The sequence below is a fragment of the Centroberyx gerrardi genome, chromosome 7 (genome assembly GCF_048128805.1).
Source record: "Centroberyx gerrardi isolate f3 chromosome 7, fCenGer3.hap1.cur.20231027, whole genome shotgun sequence".
Taxonomy (NCBI): domain Eukaryota; kingdom Metazoa; phylum Chordata; class Actinopteri; order Beryciformes; family Berycidae; genus Centroberyx; species Centroberyx gerrardi.
Window position 1 is genome coordinate 22,813,619 of NC_136003.1, and position 20,574 is coordinate 22,834,192.

At 39.8% G+C, this 20,574-nt stretch overlaps 1 protein-coding gene across 3 annotated transcripts; it reads right to left on the bottom strand.

Moving 5' to 3' along the window:
* Positions 1–633: 633 nt before the first annotated feature.
* On the bottom strand, positions 634–19,674 carry zc3h7a (zinc finger CCCH-type containing 7A). 3 transcript variants are annotated; one of them, XM_078284736.1, is made up of 23 exons: positions 19,556–19,668; positions 18,070–18,173; positions 15,756–15,795; positions 15,364–15,567; positions 12,875–13,033; positions 11,450–11,530; positions 11,193–11,246; positions 11,059–11,098; positions 10,630–10,964; positions 10,257–10,506; positions 9,781–9,809; positions 9,531–9,675; positions 9,247–9,405; positions 7,569–7,774; positions 6,015–6,115; positions 5,602–5,783; positions 5,142–5,215; positions 3,876–4,009; positions 3,032–3,137; positions 2,803–2,911; positions 2,564–2,697; positions 1,843–2,006; positions 634–1,750 (listed from the first exon to the last, which is right to left on the bottom strand). In XM_078284736.1, exons 2-23 carry the CDS (start codon positions 18,135–18,137, stop codon positions 1,561–1,563), a joined length of 2,964 nt encoding a protein of 987 aa, XP_078140862.1. In that variant the 5' UTR covers positions 18,138–18,173; positions 19,556–19,668; the 3' UTR covers positions 634–1,560. The 3 variants fall into 3 exon arrangements, with proteins under 3 accessions (XP_078140862.1, XP_078140861.1, XP_078140860.1); XM_078284735.1 differs by having other exon boundaries at positions 635–1,750; positions 3,876–4,012; positions 19,552–19,674; XM_078284734.1 differs by having other exon boundaries at positions 635–1,750; positions 3,876–4,012.
* Between the last annotated feature and the right edge of the window lie 900 nt (positions 19,675–20,574).

Genomic DNA, 20,574 nt, shown 5'->3' on the forward strand with positions numbered 1-20,574 from the left:
AGCGCCTGATCAGGGAGTAGGACTGAAGAGTGACCCCCCTTGGAATGGGCCATTAAGATTATTGGAGGATTGATTGTTTCTTTATCACATCAATAAAGCAAACATCTACTTGAACCGTGTACATAGTTAAATGTGATGCTTAAACAATCCCCTAGAGCTTTTTTTTTTTTCCTTGACCCCACTCTACAGACAGATCAGGGGTCAGAGGTCAGGCTCAGCTACAGAGCAGCAGCCTCCGGAGCTGCAGGCCTTCAAGGACAATTCAGCAGCTGCTTGCCGACACGGGGCTTGAACTCTCGGTCATCCGGTCGAGGGACGGTCTCTCTAACCGCTAGGCCCCTGCAGCACCGCTTCTTGCTGTACATGCAGTAGATGACCTTTTCTGCGGTCTGCCATGTCATCTTGATTCAGTTATCGGTTATAAAATGAAATCTGCTGAGCCATGAACAAAAGCCAGATACACGCCTGCAGTATGATTTTACTTCAAGCTGAACACATCTTCACCTACCTTCTGGACGTAGCTTGGTCTTGGGTTCATACAGTGTGTTGCATACAGCAGCATGTTTGTAATAATCATTTTGTATGAATGTAGTGCACACTTAGAGCAAACTTAAAACTGTATAAGGAGGAGCCATCTCCCAATACTAAGCTGCCAATTATGAAAAGCAAGTAACTGATTTCCTGCGAGAGGCCAGCTGCTTCCATAAAACTCCCACCAAGTTTAAGTAATGCATTCTGGTTTTTAAGCTGGCCTGATTTCCTCTTTTGAAAATTGTCTGAATTAAACCGAGTGAATTTTGTTTGAATACATTTAAAAGTCTGGAGTCGTGTATTTAAATTGGCAAATGTGTTGTGTTCTAAACCAGTTATTAAAATAAAAAGGCAAAAAGAAAATAAAAGACTGCTCCATCTTGATTTCTGCATAGAGGAATCAATTTTGCAACAGTGATGACAAAATGTCAATAATTGCTGCTGTCTGACATGTTTGAGATGTGTAATTATTTAAACACACAACTGGAGTTTAAAAAAGAAGCCTTTATTTGGGTTGCTGCCCTTTACATTTGTAACACTATCAAATAAATGGAAAAAAGTGAAAATGACCTATGCAGACAGAATAAAATAAAGAGAACGTGAACTCAACTGTCAATTTTAAGTATTCCATACTTAAAAACTCATGATAGGGGGGAAAACAAGTCCTAAACGTATAGACTGCTTATGAAAAATAAATGATTTTCCATGTCAACTGTAAGTACTGGAACAGGTCTCTGATCAAAGTACGCATGCCATTTTCGTCACCGTGTTCAGACATTCTACTGAGAGGTGCATAGCAAAGCTTTCAAGTGTCCTTCACTCAAATGATTGCTGTTCTAAGTCTGTAATGCGCCTTTGTCTCTGATCAGAGTAACCAGCCACCACTCTTAGGGCCGGTCCTGAGTGCCCTCCATTAAAAACATGCTGTGATCAGGCTCTTTCCTTTGTTCCACAGAGGCCCTCAAGGCTCACCTGATTCAAGACTGTGCCATATAATGCTGCGACATACTTTGCGAGTGAGTGAGAATTTTATTTAATGTCTTTAAGCAGAAAACTGTATTTACCAAAGTCATTGTCATTTGGTGCTATTAGATGGTCTTTTCTAGCTTTGGCAAGTTTCATCAAAAGGAATTCCCTGCGCTCCATCCACTCTTTTAGTTCCTGGTTCCCGTGCGCCAGCTTACACAAGTCGTCCTCCGTGCACGTGCCTTTGAGGAACCTGTCAGACGTGGGATCAAATGTCAGCCGTCAAAAACTAATGGAATCAAAATCGGTCACCGGAGACGGATCTTTTGTGGCCGACAATCTTACCTCTCACAAACTTTGAAAGTGCCTGTGGGAAATCGATACTGCCAGCAGTTCTGGTCGTCTTCAGAGTTGAAAACTTTGTCTTTGTGTTTTTCTGAAGTGATGTGCTGCTGCCACTGCTTGTCACTGTTGCAGTTTTTACCACACAGCCAACAGTGATTGCCAGCCTGTCAAAACACAACAGAACAAATAATTTTGTCATTTAGATTCTGTTATACAATTCATTTGTCTCTGCTTGTCATCTTGATTTTTTTGTTGTTAGTTTCTTTTGTTTGCTTTGAGGTGAGGTTTTAATTAACACGCTTTTTTTTAAGATTAGTGATTAGCATCTCTGTTCTTTTTATTTATTTATTAATGTTTATTTTAATCACTTTGCAAATTAACTAAAATAAAGTAAGATTGTATCACAATGTAAAAACAAGGCATTAGGAATGCACCATTTTTTTCATTACATACAGATTCTGACCACTAAACTTTGAATATCTACCAAAAGCAAATACAAAAGCATACTACATAATGTAGGCTTTGATAGCAATACTAGCACACGTATCGTTGTTTTCAATTCTAAATTTCTACAACAGAAAAATGAAAACTGAGAAGTAAGGAAATAAATTAAACAGTAAGATTTGGATTAAAACTTGGCCCTTGGGAATATTATCCAAACGTGATTGAATTTGACCATAAGACCATTTTTGTTCAGACATTTGCTGGTTTGTCAACTCACCACTTCTTCAGCGTAGTCTGTTGGCATGTGAATCTGCTTGCCGTTCTCCCTCATGGAGTTACTGGAGGTCTCCTCGCCCCAGCCAGGCTTCTGAGACTGCAGCCACTGCTCATAAAGCTGATCCATATCTGGAACTACATCAAGGGTACGTTGAGTGTGATTACTTGTCCACAATAGCTGTGGTGCATCACATATGAATTCAATTCTAGTTAGAGAGCCCATCTCCTTGACAAACTCACTGTTGTTCTCCTTCATGTAGGTCCAAAGGTCTCTTTCCTCTACACTGTGAGCAAAGGTGCAGTTCCCAATGTATTGGCACTTCTTGCCAGCAGTCACATGCATGCAAATCTAAAAAAGAAACAATAATAATAATTTGGTGACCATTGCAGGGGAATTATATCAGCAGCACAAAGGAAATGTATTTTTAATAAAGTTTTGTTGCTAACCTTAGGTTTAGAAGGCACATACCTCAAATTGAGATGGGATGGGCTTTTTGGTTGGAAGCGGTCGAACAGTTGTCCACTTTTTCCGTTCATTGGAACTTACCAGCACCACCCGTCTGTCTTTTGACCACCTGAGACACAGATAATTTGTCAATAAAGATTACAGTTTAACCATCACTGAGTTGAGAGACTACCTCTCCAACCAGTACATGCTCCATATGAGAGATTCCGTAACCAAGTTCATGCGGTCTTTAATTAGCTTGCATTTTTCAATGCTTTAACTGCTGCAACCCTTTCTCTGAGTGTTATCATGGACTTCAATGCCTCCAACAGCTCCTACAGAACTATGGGATCACCTGAACTGTGCATGAAAGCAGATCCACACAGCGTGTCCCCCTCAACGTTTCAGGCTCCCTCCACAAGTAAGAGCAGGATGCTCCTAAAGGCCGAAGAATGATCCACATCACCTAGCCAGGTGGGATCAAGTCAACGCACATACAGAATATATAGCTGGGTGGAGAGACATCCTCAGTATGACAGAACAGGCATGGAAGGCAGGTACATGATTCATATTGCTCTTCACAGGATCTTGAGACATACAGGCTATGTACACACTGCAGCAAAATACAGCTGTCAGTCCTGTCAAGTAAATGAAAACACTGGTAGCTGCCATATATTAAGTAAACATTACTATGGTTACAGATATTTACAGCCATCACGAGATCGGAGGAGCAAACGACATACAGTAGACATACAGTCTAGTCAGTTTACTCTGATCTGCTCCAATGTGAACCATACATATGCGCATTCACTCTCATTCATAAATTCAGCTGTCACTACCAAATTCAGTCACAGCCACAGATACTCACGTGTGTCTGGCCTTGGCTGAACAATACTTCTTGTTCTTGTCTGCTTCACTCAGTTGGCCGTTTCTCCAGCACTGCCCACAGACGAACATCATCTTCAGATTCGGGGGCCCAAACCTCCTCTGTGCATTGGGAAGCTGCTGAGGAGATAAATTTGTAGGATTGGGTGACTAAACAATCAATCAAACAACAATTTCAACAGTCCATCAAGTGGCAGGTCAATTTATATATTGTTGATCAGCCATTCACACTGCAAAATATAGCTTCACATTGTTGACACACACTGCATAAACAAGGATGAGGTGTAATCGAATCCAAATTCTGTATTTGGCATTAAGCAGGCAAAATGCACTTAACACATATCCTACTGGCAGTTAATTCACAGCAGCCTGACGGTTTTGTTTACAATTCATTTGATGCAACATGAGGGACAGAGAAATCATGAGATTATATCTCTGTGCTGCAGAACACCTTTCTCCTCCCAGTAAAACCTGCAGAGCTTAGAGCTAGCACAGCCTTGTGGGAAAAGTGAGACAGTTCAGCCTTTTCTCCAGCCAACTGTAAAAACACTACAGTTATTTGGCCTCTCAACAAGGGGTAAATGGGCTGCTGAAATGACATTTTAGACACTAGAGAAAATATAGAATAAAAAAATAAAAGTTCTTGTTCTTTCCAAATTTTGGTATAGAATCAGAGTGAAGAGATGAGGCAGATAGTTTTTTCTGCAGCTATTTTTACTGGATGATGTTTGAACCAACAGCACTGATGGAGAACACCAATATGGGATCAAAAAAAAAATAGCAGCTTGCAATCCAAGCCAAACTACTGTGAGTGAGGCAGAGATATATAACTGATGCTTTTCAAAACACAACCACCTGAAGCATCTCAAGGCTTTAATATTTAATATATTCAATATTAGATGGTGCTGGCTGTGGCATGGAGCCTAATGCTACTAATTTACCTGGCAGATTGCAGCGATGAAAGATGTCAGTAATGTGAAAGGATCTTAATTTGGTCTTTTGGTTACGTTCCATACTTATTACAAGCCTACGCATCAAGTTAAAGGCTGCTTAATGTCTTTAAAAAGGGAAATTATCCACGGGCCTAAATGTTTTAATAGTCTGCGTGGCTTGTTGAGGCACTTTGAATGTTTAACCATGTTTAGTTTTTAACCCATATATCTCTTTGGTCCTGCTTTGGTAAATATATCCAAGATCACATTTATACAGTCAAAAACATCAAATACCGCTGATGTTTGAGGATCCTTACCTGGGCTCCTTGCAAGGTAGCGGTCGCACTCCAAAACTTCCTTGCTTCCTGGACAATATTTTCATGAGTGATGCCTATGTGATGCAAAATAAATAAATGAGTCAATGCTAATAAAAGACAGAATTATCAACAAGGCAAAAATAAAACAGGGGCCAGAAAAAGGAGAAAAAGTCTGAAGGCACATCCAAATGCTAATGCAGTGCTGTCACTAACCTTAACACTTATTTTCAATAGTCACAATTAACACAAAACCATGAATTTGCATTTCTTTGCATGAATTTCCTCAGGCAGCGGGGAACATGAGCTGGGCGGCCGCCTAAACTATTTCTATGCAGGAAAAAATGCTGCCAGAGGGTGTTGAAAGTGACAATGTAAATGAGAGAGAAAACGTGAGGAGGACCATATTGTAAGAGCAGACCCAGCCAGCGGTCGGGTCAGTACTTTCAAAGAGCGGACTCACCAAGCTCCTGCTGCATCATCCAGACCTTCAGCTCGATGAGGCTGTGGGCGTAGAAGCAGTCGTCCTCTCTCACACAGCCGTAGCGAACCTCGTGACGACAAAGGTCCAGCTGGCAGTGTGGACTCAGCGGTCTGATTTTGGAATAACGCACTGTATTCTCCTTTAAAATGTGGACCAGGCACCTGAAAGAAAAACACGAGTATAATGCTCACAATGTTTTCCTGCTTCTTGGCATCCCTGAATGGTAGTTCATCTGAACAGACATTCCAGTGTATTGTTCACTAAATATATATATCAGTGATACAACCATGCTGCATTACAATATTAAACAGTTTTGATACAGACAACTATTTAGCAGATTTCTTATAGTAATAAACCAAACAAGGGTTTCAGAGAAATGTGAAATTACTTACTTATGGTCTTCAAAGTCATGCTTTGTCACTGGATGAGAGCAAAGAGAAGGGTTGTCCTTGTTGGTTTTGCTGATTATTCTGGGTTTGTGATCAAAGCATACCTGTAGATCAGATAATATATACATTGGTATATATTACATTAAGGTTTGTAACAATAACATTTTTGATGTTTTAAGGCTTTTTTCTTTTAATACTAACATGTTAAAGATAAATCTTAAACACCCCTCCATTGGACTACAAAAAGTGCTGGGAATGTTATACCACTGTGATTCTATTAACTATAATTACAGTTTTTTACGATCGCTAGCAAGCGTTTTTCAATACTTATAATACTTTTTCTAAACTCTTCACACACCAACTCACCTACAACACACAGTTGGCAAAACAGTTAATTTTATGCTCAAAATCACATATTGTAAACTAAACACCAACACTAATTTTCAAAATGCAAGAATACTTTGTCAAAATACACTAACTCTACCAAAACACTGCAAACATGTCTCAAAATCAAATAATTCTTTCAAAACTCTAGCACATGTTTTCTTCCAACAGGAACATTTAGTCAATCACAGCACAATGACATACAAAATACTAACAGCAGATGGTATTACAGAAAATGCATTACTTTACATGTGTCAGTTCTACCCTTATACAATAGACAGTATATTGATAATCAATTGTTTTTCGCACTGCAGTTACTTTTGAAGTCACTCTACATTTTTCTTTTGTTGAGTGTAGTAAATGTTTTGCAAACATTCTATATCAGAAGTGAATGACTCATCTTTACTTTATAGAATGTACAGTATATGAAAAAGGAATAAGTTACAGAATTGCTGCAGTAAAGGCTTTATTTGCTATAGGAAATTACTGCAAGAGATCAACAAAAATCTGCAGTATAGCTGCTGGTTACAGTGGTGTAAAAATAAAATATACAAACAGAAAAAGGCACAGAAGAAAAAAAAAGAAAAATACACAGTCCTTTTCTAATCTACCCGGTCTTCTGCATTTGGCCACATGTTCTCGTCCACATCACTCCTTATATTTTCTCTGGCTATGCACCTTGGGAAGTATCTTTTGGCGTGCCTTATCCACCCCTGGCAGTGTTCAGCTGTGATTGGTCTATTTGCATAACTTCAATCAGCTGTTTCTCACTAGCAATAAAAATGTACATGTTTCAATGTACAATGTGAACTGCTGTTCACTTCAACTTTAGCCTATAAGTTAGGTTTAGAACATGAGGTTATCTGTTCTGACATACAGTGTGAAAGCATTTGTAAATTTGGCAGTAAAAATCCATAGTTTTGGTCTTGGTTGAGCTTGTGTGTAAAAGAAATTCAAGAGTTTTTAAAATGTGTTCAGTGAATGCATTTTGTGTCAAAGGAACAAGAAATGTGTTAATGGTATGGCCCGCAACAGACCGATGTTGTGCTAACTGTGTTAAGAGTTATGAAAATGTGACTACAGAACTGATAAAAGGTTGCTAGCAATCGTAAAAAACTGTAAGCTACCCACACCTTGATTTCATGCAATATCTGGTAAAAAGCCATTACTCACTCCGCAGAGAAACATGAATATCCCATGGTGTTCCTGTAGGATCTTGGGGACAGTCAACCTGATGTTGCAGTTGGGCCCAAAAGGGTCGAACAGCAGCTCCCTGGAGATAAACCCTTTTCGCTCCAGGGTCCAAACATCAATCTCTTCCTGGCAGTATGCAAATGTGCAGTGGCCAGGGTATAGGCACTCTTCTCCAATGGCGACCTCTAAAACCACAAAAGGTACCATTTTAAGCATTGACTCTTATCCAGGACGACTCACTAATTAAATATTCTTCATACCAAAATGTACTACATTTCTGGATAAAAAAGCCAACAATACATTAACATGCATGCACACATTCGGAAATTGGGGTTTTCATTTTTAGCCATCGACTGTAGATTTCACCGCCACCACCGAGATGAGGCCGGTATATTTTATCAACTGGTAAAACCCAATGAATCCATTAGAATCAAAATAAGTAAATGGGGCAGAATTACTTTTTACAATTTGAATCCACTTGTTTTCTTGTGTAACAATGAAAACCCTTGACATAATTTTTTGTCATTTATAGTTAAAATTCTTGTAAAATTGTATGCATCATTTCTGAGTATTAAGCACAATCGACAGAATATATATTTGCATCAACACATTGCTGCTTTTTGGGAGACTGGTTGGATGTTAAGGCTGTGATTTTTCGAAAAACAAGGCTCTACTGTGGCTCCAAAAGGACCGACCAAAACAAATATGACAATTATACGCTCTGAAATTATATAACAGTTCAGGGTTCATACACTTTTTAACCAATGATTTTCAATGACTTCTCCACAACCTTTAACTTATTTTCCATGACCAAAAGAAATGACTTCCCTGCGGTACCACTGAAAATTTTGTACTGTAACACTGTATAAGTAAAATTGGGTCTGCATTTCAAACATATGGTGCCTCTCTAGAACAAATAAACACCAGACAGACATCTAGATTTTGTCATATTTTAAATCCAATACCAGTTTAAGATTTTTGTCAATGTCTCAAAAGATAAATCAAAAATGCCATCACATTTTCTATCAGAGAGCATGAGAAAAAGAGAGAATGAAAGAGAGAGAGAGAGACAAAGAGAATGAATGAGAAAGACAGAGAGAGACAGAGAGAAATAGTGCATTGGGGTAGGAATGCCAGTGTTAACTACTGATTCCCCAGCTCACAGTAAGTTACACTTTCTCTCACCGCAGACAAATCTTGCTGCAATCTGGCTGTCCGGGAACTTGAATGAGTAGTGCGAATTCATACTTTTTAATGGCCATAGTATCTCAGCTTTGAGGACTTCGTTTTTGGTTGAAACTATACACTTGTCTGTTTCTTTGCAGTGGAAACTGCAGTAGCGTCGGTGGATGTCTTTGCCGCACCAGCACTTACGATCATAAACTCACTGATAGGAATTGCGCTGCCTGCAACAGCGGCTGCGTCTTGTGCTTTTTCCCCTTCACGTGGCTAATAAGCGCGATGGTTATGTGTCAATTTACGTGACTATTATCATGCTTGGATTAATCAGTAATTGTATTTGATGCAACTTCAGCTATATTTCCATGACTTTTCCAAAAATATTATTTTCCATAACTTTTCCAGGGCCTGGAAATTGCATTTTAAATTTCAATGACTTTTCCAGGTTTTTCATGACCGTACGAACTCTGACAGTTACCTTTGCAAATGTAATAAGGTCCAACGTATTGGTTTTTTGTTGGTCTAGGTCGAATGAGCTTCCAAGTTTTGTCTGGCAAGTGCTTGATTCTGCCAAGTAAAGCATCCTTCTTGCATTTGTGGTCTTCGGTATGAAGTGTGTAATCCAACACCCCGGGCCCTGTGGATATCAAAGTAAGAAAATAACTAAGAAATACAGCCGTATCCCACAGACATCAACCACTAAGACACTGCACTTCTGAATGTGGACAGTGACACAACTGTACCGTCAGAACGATTTCTCACCAGTTTTGACGAAGCAGATTGAGCACGCTTGTTTGAATTCATGCGTTTCAGCTAATGGATTCTTTGCCAGATCCACAGCAGCAGGAAGGCCCTTTATATCAGGCATACCCACAGCCATTCCCATGGGGTTGTCATTATTGTTCAGCTGTAATTGGGGGGGAAAAAATCTTAAAATGCTGCAAATAGAAGTCTGTATGAATGTCAAAACTGACAATGCTTAGCTATAATTCATAACATGAACAGACAGTACCTGCGTAATGAACGGACTCTGAGCATATTCTGGAAGAGATGGGGAAAAAAAAAAATCAGTTAAACAATATCCAACATGCTAATTCAACTTGCTACAGTCTAAATAGTGCATTTAGTGCAGGAAAAATGATATGTAAGGTATAACTGCATCATCAACAACTTCTGTTTATTTTGACTTTGTGAATTTGAATTGTAGTCATAATAATAAATAATATTAATGTGATACTTTATTGATGTCTGTAAGGAAATTTTCTTTTCGCTTGACCCTCTCCACAGGGAGTTTAGAGTACATAAGTAAGACCCAGGAGCTGGTAAAGGATTCAGTATTGCTCTAGGACACTTCAGCAGGGCAGATGTGGGTCCTCTGATTGAAAGACGGTCTCTAGGCCATCCTGCTGCCAAATCTAAATAGTAAAAATCCCTAATCCTCATAGTCAAAAGACGTGACTGAGCAGACCAGGTAACGCAGTAGCATACCTGGATTATATTCTGATATCGAGAGACTGTCCAAGGAGTCCAGTGGCGAGGGGAGCGAGTCCAAAGTCTCCATACCAAAATACGCACTTGATCCTGATTTGTGATATAGCGGGGGCAGATTTACGGTACACTGCTGGGCACCGTGGAGAAAAGGGCTGATGTGAGATGGCATTAGGAACGGACTGGGCATGGAACTGCCTGAGGCAATACTGGTTGGCAGAGGGAGCGGCCCCTTCACTGTGGGTATGCCCTAAAGGAAGAGAGAAACAAAAGTCACATTTTATGTCGGTCTGAGCCAGAGCGATAGTCAATAGATAGACGCGCTGTCACATCGTATTCATCAGCGAGATCCTCCGGTCATATCTGCACTAACCATGGCAGATTCCGAGGGGCCGGCTTGGTCCAGTAGATCATCGAGGTCATCCCCAATGATTTCTGCATCGTAATCTTGACTGGACTCGGGCAACGGGCAAGACTTGATGGTTCTAGATCCGTTGACCAATGTGGGCACGGGAAGAGAGACTGACGCAGGCGCAGACACAGGCAGGGGGACGGGCTCGAAGCTGGGCGCCTCGGGAGCCGGCACAGAGGAGATGCTGTTGCTGGGAGGAACTTCATCCACCACTTTATCATTCAGAGGCGGGTGCACTGCCGCCGGAACTTGGACCGGGACTGAAGCTCCACCATCCTGACCCAGCTGAGGCACTTCTAAAACACATGGGAGGGAAAGGGAGAAGAATGACTTTACTCCCCCGCCATCTACAATGATCAAATCATAGCTGTTCAAATTACGATAACTTACCTATTTCTATATCTTCCACTGAAGTAGAGCCATGAGAAAACTGAATGAATGCAAAAAGAATGGCATTAAACCATTTATTTATCGTAATAGTATATTTTCTACTGTGCAGGGGAAAAAAGCATCATATCCCTTACCTTGTCACATGATGCGTCTGAATAACTAGATCCACGCAGGGCGTTCAAGGCAGGCTGTTAAAGGGGAACACCACTCAGTTTACTTATTTAATCAAATAAGTATTAATACATTATGTTACTTATATGGCTAGGGCAGCCCTATATATGTGAACATGAATAACTCTATCCAAAAGCCAGATATGGTAGTCAGATTTTGTGTTTGGAGTGATTATCACAAGTTTCTGGTGATTGTGAGGGAGTTCCTGAGACACACCTACCTTACTCCTAACATAAGCTTTACGGATTTTCAATCCCAATGTTTTGGCAAGGTCCTGAGTCAGCTGTATGACACTGGGATCCTAGGGAAACAAACCACATACACAGTAGTTATTCAAAGACACCTTGGACAGTATTCACCACCCCTGATTTTTATGCATATTTTATTATGCAACAAAGTGATTGTGAAGTGATTATTGGAGATAAATAGAAATTTTGGGATAAATTTGCTCAGACTTCCATTTTTAACCTGTAGTACGGGGTTCTGAGCAACATTTCTCCAACCAAATACTTTAGCAACAAATAAAGTAAACTCAACAAAGTATCACATATGCAAATGGAGCAAATGATATAAAACTTTCTCATTTACAGGCAGTGGGGTAGCTTAATATATCCAATAGCAAACATAATGAGAAAGCAGCTGGAATGGGGAATTAGGGAACTTCCATGATGATGAAGACAGGACCTGCTCACACAAATGGTTCACCTATCTATAATGTTAGCTCATGTCAGCAGTCAGCTACTTGTTAATGTTACATTTATCTCTAAACCAACCAGTAATTCTTATTAACTGACAGCAATTACAGTTTGAGCGCTAGTATTAGGAAAATCCCAACATACGCTCGGTGACTTCAGCCAGGTAAAACTTAAGTAGTTATAGGCTACAACTTACACATTTAACAACACTGAAGCATTGATATGAGCAGGTTTCAGCTTCAATGTACCCTTCAATCCAGTTGCTGTAGCTTGGGTAATTTGTTTACAGCTCTGCTGCTCATCTCTCAATGATACCAAGGATAGTTTTGGTGTACATTTTAATTTTATGTACAGAGGTTGAGTCAGCTATTGTTTCATCTGCTCTGGTGCCCTCCGCACTGTGTCCCACCAAGAGTATGACATAAATCAAATACAGCTGCCAATGACACCAGAAGTTAGATATTCAGTTCTACCTCCAGTTTCTCAATTCTAGCTAAAACTAGCAGGCTCCAATAAACCATCCAATCAAAGACTGCCAACGAACATGGGTAAGACCTGTATTACTATGGATTACCATATCACTAACAAACTGACTATTTATGTTATACAATGTTAGCATTATTGGCAGTATCCATGTAGCAATTAAAACTGTAGAAACAGAACCAACCAAATGTATTTTTATGCTGAGCTAATGCAGCCAGAATCCCCTCTCCGCTTCAGGCAGCTCGCCAGAGACACAGCAACACTTTCTGCCTGCGTTGGACGAGCCGTGCCCACCGGCATCACGGGCCCCGGCTGGCGCATGCCCATTTCAATTTGCTTAACTTTTGTCAACTTTGTTAAAACAAATAAAACAAAGAACCAACCAAACAAAAAACTAGCGAGTACATTCTGTGCACATTTGGTGGGATTAACATGAATACGCTGATAAATATTTTATTACATCTTACCTGAGGCACTGTTAGAGAACATTTGGCAACAGCCTCATAGGCCTCTTGATGTCTCCCCAATTCTTTCAATGATTTTGCTTTTCTGTATAGCGCTTTGTAGTTCCCCTCATTCAGATGGAGAGATTTCTCACAGTCTTCTAATGCTTGGTCATAGAGTCCCTAAGGGGGGGAAAAAAGTTTATTTAATTTTCTCAGAATTAGAACAGGTATACATATTCAACAGTAGTGCTGTAAGGGACACATTGTGAATCAAGAAATCTCACTTTTGCTAAGTTTAATCATAAATTGATTTTAAAGGTTTAGTGAGTCAGGCAGGAACCGATAGGCGTGGCATGTGGAGTCTAGGAACCGGCAGAGCGGTTTTTCCTGCCAGATCACATTGTTGAATGTTGCTTAGACAGTGACAAGAAAAAGGAGTTGGCTGCACTTCAAAAGCATCAATCTTTCCTGAAATGAAGGATCTTTTTTCCCTGGATCTTCATTTGTTCAATAGATTAGGATTTTGGGAAGCATTCAATATGATACATGCTGATAGTGGCTGTCAACTAGGCCATATCACTCCAAAATCTGAGATGAATCATTACAACATAAAACATGTGTGGAATTACAGCGCGTCTACAATGACAAATATAGTCAATGATTTGCCAGTGACCAGCAGTTGTTTTTCCTCATACCTTTCCCAACTTTTTGCCCAATTCCAGACCTGGGAAATATTAAATTCCTGGGTAGGAACCTGTATAAATATGTTTTAACTAATTCACTGCCACTAATTCAAGAATCAGGTTTTACTTGACCATGATACTTGCAATTAAATGTCCCAGCTATCATCTGCTGCCAGTTCTCTCTAGTAAAGATGAGAATTTGGGGTCATAGAGCTCCGGCAGCCCACTGCATGTTAGTACTCTATCATTTCATTATGCTTTCAGTTGTGTTTCTGATAAGCCACACATAAGGGCAGCTGCATAACTACTTGTCTCACAAAACAGTGAGACAAGTAGGAAAAATGTTAATGCTAAAACTTCATTAAGTAAATCCATTCATCATTATGCCTCCACCTCATACCTTTAGGTTGATCATTTGCCATTTCATTTATTCATGAAAACAAGCAATTCATCAACTTCCTACCTTGTCAGTGTATTTTTATTGATCCATTAAACTGTGGAGCTCAACGGTTTTAGAACCCAAATTCCATCTCATGGAATCTCACTGCATCTCTCATTATGTTCTCAAAACTAAGGTCATGGCAATTGCCTTTAGGTTACACCCCACCCCCAAACCCACTGTAATAAAAAGGCAAGGAAATTAACTGGTGGACAATTATAAATATCTGGCAGATGTGGTGGACAGCAGCTTTGTTTTGCTCTCATGCATACATAAATGCAAGAAGGCACAGGAGTGGTTGTTTGTTTTTCCTCTGGAAAATGACCTCCTAGCATGTGTGACAAATGATGACCTTGTCTGCAATGCAAATAAATTTGCATTGTAGCCTGGCTTGCCAGTTTGAGAAACTATATGTTATATTGTGATTAAGAGGCCAGCAGACACAGAAAGAAGAAATGTGGTGTGTTGCAACAACCAAAGGAGACATCAGAGCCAAAGGAAAAAAAAGCGATATTTCATGAGAAGTGACATCATGATGAGTGAGGGAAGATACGTGACTGGCTGGTTTTTGAACTGTAGCCTATAGCCAAAACAAGCCTTTAACACTTCTTTTAAAAAGTCACTGGTAAAAAATGTGAGTGGCTGGTAGAATTTAAGAATCTACCAGACAGAGTAGCTCATGAATCAAAAAGTTAATTTCCCACCCTGGCAATAATATTGGGGAGTTTCAAAATAGCCAGTGAGGTTATTGGTGTAAGCCAGGCACAAGTAATTGAAATCTCTGAGAGGCTTTTGGTGAGGAAGGCTGATGCTGTTCTCAAATGCCCTGGGCGCCGCTTTCAAGTGCCGAAACTCAAGGGATTTATTTATCTGCACTGCAATTAGACTTTGGCTTAATTTACACATGAAATGATGTTGCTTCTTGTGCCTGTGTGAGTGCTTTGTTTTTGCACTGATCAAAGATTTTTTATTGCACTACACTGAGCTACTGATTCCCCGTCTGGTCTTATCAGCTGATGTTTGTCCGTTCGGTATATGGTGCGGTGATTTCTTATGCGTTTTATTGCTCTTCCATCTTATTCATTTTATTTTTATTATGTGTCATTGTGTGTTTTTCATGTAAACCCGCCAATTACATCTGCCAATTACATTTTCATAACGGGACAATAAAATTTGAACAAATGAATGAACAGAATTACAACATTGATATATGATCTGTGGCTGCCACTTCTTAAAAAAAACAATGACAACCAAAATCAATAATATTCTCTCCCTAATGTGAGAGCACAAGCTGCTACCTACTACTCATGGAAAAAATGTGGCTTTCTGTAATATTCCCCGAGTCGTGTGTGAAAGGGGTCCAAATGTGACCGTCACATCTTACTTACCGGAACAACGTTCAAGTACGCTGCGGCTCGATTTGCGTACAGCTTTTCCAATAATCCTGTCGGAACGGAGATTTCTTCCGAGTCAGCATATTCCGCTATACTCAAGGCCTCTGTGTACATTTCAATGGATTTGGTCCATTCCCCTTCTTTAAATACGTCATTTCCTTCTCCAAAAAGATTCCACACGAGGTCCTGAATAAACACCTGAACAGACAAAAGCAACCATATCAGTAGGAAAATGTAAAAGCAGTACATTATGAGGCTCATTTGCCCTTTCATTCGTGTGCTATTTTATGTCCCTAAATGAATTAAACTACACACATATATAATACATACTAGGAGGGACACAAAATGAAAGCTGTAACAGCACATCAAAATTTACGCATCCTCACCTCATACTGTTCTTGAGTTCCAGGAAATGGCAGGGTCGATCTAAATGCAAACAACATACAGGGATCATTAAAGTTTCATGTGATCAAATAGAATAACAGGACATTGCAAAATACATGGCTGAACATACAACTAATACTGCTCAGTGTAAGGCTGCAGAATTGTGTATTCACACTGCCATTTGAATTTCCACAATTCATAAATCAAACAAATCATAGAACATTGGCATGTCAGCAATACTGATACATTTCATTTTGAATGTCTGCTGTAGATCATTTTGTTTCTCAAATCATCGAGATTAAAAACTACAATCCTAAAACCTATCATAATATTTGGGATTATCACTTTAGCCATAACCATAGCCTGTGATCCATTACATGAGAGATCTATAGTATTAGTAGTCTGTCCTCTCATATCAATAATGGTGAACAGGTGGCCAAACTAAATGAAGGAATCACCGCCACATACAAGGTCAAAGTGTGGACGTGTGGTGAAATACCAAATCTGAACACAAGCATCACAGCACCCAAAATTAATCTAAAATGTACTTGTGTGGGCCGCCCAAATATTAACATTATATGGGAAACCCTGGAATTGTTTGACTAGGTTCAACTGGTGGTAGTAAGGATTTGGCAGAAAAAACAGATATTCAAAGAAATATTCAAGAGTCTCTTGGTTATCGTTTAAAAGTTCAAGTGTGAATCGATGTTGATGCTGCTTATGCTAGACAATAGAAATAAAAAAGGTATTTTTTCAGTCACAACTGTCTTCCTTCAGATTTTGCTCAAAATATCATAATATAAAACTGTGAACCCCAGTATCGTGCATGGAACTGATTAGCTGAATGCATCATTACATCCATACTCAAAAACAGAAGTTTGAAAATTGTAAAGCAGATTTGGTATTTTCTTTCCTGACTGAAGCAGACTTAGACTTTCTTGCACAGTTAGATTCCTGGGGCGACTTTCTCAGTGGCCCCCAGTGCACCTTGCAACACGCATCTGCATTTCATTCACTTTAGGCATTAAAAACCCATCAGGAGTATCCAAATAGTATCGGACTGCTTTCCCTTGCAAATCATGAACTGGAATACATTGCCAGCATGACAACTTTCTCTCACAATTAATTTGAGAAAAATACACGTTCATTAATCTCATGTTTCAAGCATAATCTCACCATCACTAGGGAGGGTGTAACGCTGCTGCATGTACAATGTCATTTACTTCAAGACTTAGCACACTATGGGCATCAGCTGGTCAATTCAGTCCGGATAGTGCCAAGCAAGATAGCAATCACAAGTGTATATGTTTTCTTCAACTTTGAGTCCTTTTTTTTTGTAAATCATATATACAGAATTTGATAAAAGACTTTAGATACTAGTATTCTTCAACAAATCCAACTGTATCTTGTAAGGCCTAACGATATGCACGCTAATCTGAACACTGTCAAATCAAATCAAACTGGTGAGTAGGGGCAATAGTCTTGGGCAAATTTATAAAATTTCAGTGTTCACTTTTGTGTTCTCAAAAAAGGCCTCTGTTGGATTGGATGCAATGCAACAAGAGCAACGATCCTTTCCCCTGCACTGGCACTGTTCTAAAACAAATTGTGGAGATACTGAAGGTCTCCCTGGAGCGTGATTACAAAGCTGCTAACATGAATACGATTAACAAATCAGGAGAATATCCCACATTAAAAACAAAAATTAAAACTAGCTGGCAGGAAAGGAGTCAGCAATCAGCTATCTGGCCGGCAGCCAGCGCTTCTGGAAAACACTGCATGATGCAAGACTGATTTGTCCTGCTGATGAATACTTAACTATGGCCAGTGGGAAAGTTGTTTACTATTGGTAGAAACAGACTTTGTGAATTTATAGGAGATTCACTTCTTCTGTCCTCATTGTCATGTCATGCATGCAAAAGAATGTATAACATGGTATTTTATGTACACTTGTTTTGAAGATTGTTTGCATTGGCAATAACTTAATATCAGTATCCTACAAAAAGCCTAGTCTTCAGTATTGTGGGAACATTCAGTGACAACCTTAAACAGGCTTCCCTAACTTCAAACAGACAGACTCCTACTTGATAAGACTGCACCCAAGGAACCCCATCTGAGGTTTTTGTTGTTATACAACTTCCAGAACTTTCTATACTGTAGGCTGGGTGATGACAATAGTAGGGAGAGGGCCACCTATCATCAGAATAGTCATCATTATACTTTATATACTTGTGCCAACTTCCACTGAGTGAAATAATAGTGACATGTGGGGGTGCTTCCCCATTTTAAGACCCAGTGACCTGACATGACACTTACTGAATGAACTGTAGTCCTTTCTGAATCTCCTGCCAGCGACTCCTTCTGTCCTGACACGCACCAGACATGTTTGCGTGTTAATATCCTGTCCTGGGAGTCAGCACCTGTAATGTTGACACCACATTGATTGTCACTGGCAATAAATGACCGGAGCTGACAAAATGAACATTAGCCAACCGTTTCATGAATCACCATGAACCACCATCTGTGGCTAGTCCAACTGGTGAACTGACACAATTAAGATAAGAAAGTTGACAGCCATCATATTACTGGCAGATTCTTGATGAGCTTCATCCTTCTTCCCTTGCCTCAACGTTTCGTTTACAGCTTCCGCATTTAGCAATGACGACACACGTATAGATCCGGAACACAATAAGTTCAATTAATGTTACTTATATTTCGTTGACTAGCAAGCCGATGACTTTAGTAACCCGATGGTTTACCGTTTACTACATCCGCGTTACATTGACAACTATTTGAAGCAATGGGTGATAGCAAGTTTACTCGGAAACGATTTAACTTGACACTTAACGCCAGGAGGTCCATTATCGGACACAGTTTTGCTAGCTCGGACGAACGTTTAAGCCTTTCCGCCTACTTTCCAATAAACCCATCAAATGTTTCATTAGAATCGCTAACAAACCACAGATTGTGTCAAAGTAGTTCACTCTAAACATGTAAGCATCTGTCGCATTTTTCGTATGATGGACGACTGTCGACGCAAACCAATATCAGAAATGCAGCCAAGCCCTGTCGTAGTTAATGCTCATTGCCTGTTAATGTTTTGGCCTTTTCTCGACATCACTTCACACTTCTTCCAAAACTATTTGTTGGCCAGATGAGGATCTGGGCTACTGCACTACCCGCTGATACAAGGCGTAGGAATCGGGAAAATAGCGCTAGCCTTGGCGGATGCGCCTAACCTGTTTCGGTAAACAGAGATCAAATTGACTTTGTTCTAAGACCATATGAATCATTACAAGGTAACTCTTCGGATGCTGTTTGACTACTGTGGACTCGCTGTGGGGTCGTCGTCCAGTTTGTGCGGGAAAGGGGAAAGGAGCACCTCAGACAGGGATGTGTCCGATAATGGGCGCATTTATGTTAGCGCACGTGTAACGTTACTACCCGCGGCCGGGGAGCTCAAACTGTAGTAGACTTCATGTTAGCTATCATCATCTGCTAGCAAATGTTAGCAAGTTGTAGCTGAAAACGTTAACAAGCTAACGACTCGAAAACAGTTCATTTGATTTGGAAACACATAACAGTTGCCTCAGTTGTTGGCAAGATACGGACGTTACTAGGCAGCCGACGAAGATTCTAGGAAGTAGACTGGACCTAACAAAGCAAAGGCATGTCTCTCTTCTTGTCCAACTTAAACTAGTTTCTCAACGCAAACAATAGCGAGTTGTAGATGTTTAGCTCCTAGTCCAGCCGTAAGAAACATTACATAAATGAGTGAATAATGGCTGACGCACATACTTACATGAATGGATCTTTTTGTTAAACAGACCTTACGGTGGCTATTTAAATTGAGGAAGAGTGATTTTCCGTTGTAGCTAAAATAACTTGGCTAGATGTGGTACTGTCGCCGAAGGCCGCCCTTTGCTACTTCTTCTTCTCGTGAGGTTTGAGGCCGAGAGCAGACATCACAGTCACGCTGCTGCCCTCTGCAGGAAATGAACAGGTATGCCTATTCTTCACACTAACCTGTGAAACTGCCAGAGACAGTATTACAGTCAATAGAGACGTTCAAACTGCAACTTCAAAAGTATGGAGGACCACGTCTGTCATAACAATAAATAAATAAATAAATACATTTGTAAATGCACAGAGAAAAAGGGAAATAAATGAATGAATCAATCAAATAAAGAATAGACGCATAGAGAAAAAGTGAAATCAATGAATTAATAAATAAAAAAGTATAAATAAATACAGAAGTAGGGAATTAATAAATTTATTCATATAGTTATTTGTGCGTTCATTAACTTATTTCCCATTTTCTCTGTGCATTTATTTATTTATTTATTTATATGGCAGGCTTGGTCATCCATACAAAAGACTCAATCTGAAGTCTAAGTTAAAATGTACACTAAACCCCACCCCTTTAAACAAATCAAGTGAACCACACAGCATCATCGTTCAGATCTGGAGCCTGAGGCAGTGGAAACTCCTCTCTCACCTCTCTCTCTCCTTCCTGCAAATTGCTCCCTGACAGACACGCTTTAATATCACTGAATAAGGTTTCCTGTCTGAATTTATCACCATCTCGACCCTCTCGGACTCTTTGCTGCTGCAAATGATGCTCTGGCACAGTGGTTCACAAAGTAGGGGCTGGGGACCCCTAGGGCTCCTTGAGAGAGCTCCAGGGGGTCCTCAGGTAAAATAAGGAATAGTTAAAATTGTAGTATTTAATTTAAGTATTTATTGATTTCCTAAATTATTAATTGTTTCATTTACTAGAGGTTAGCCCTACGAGAGAATAGAATAATTATTATTCTGATC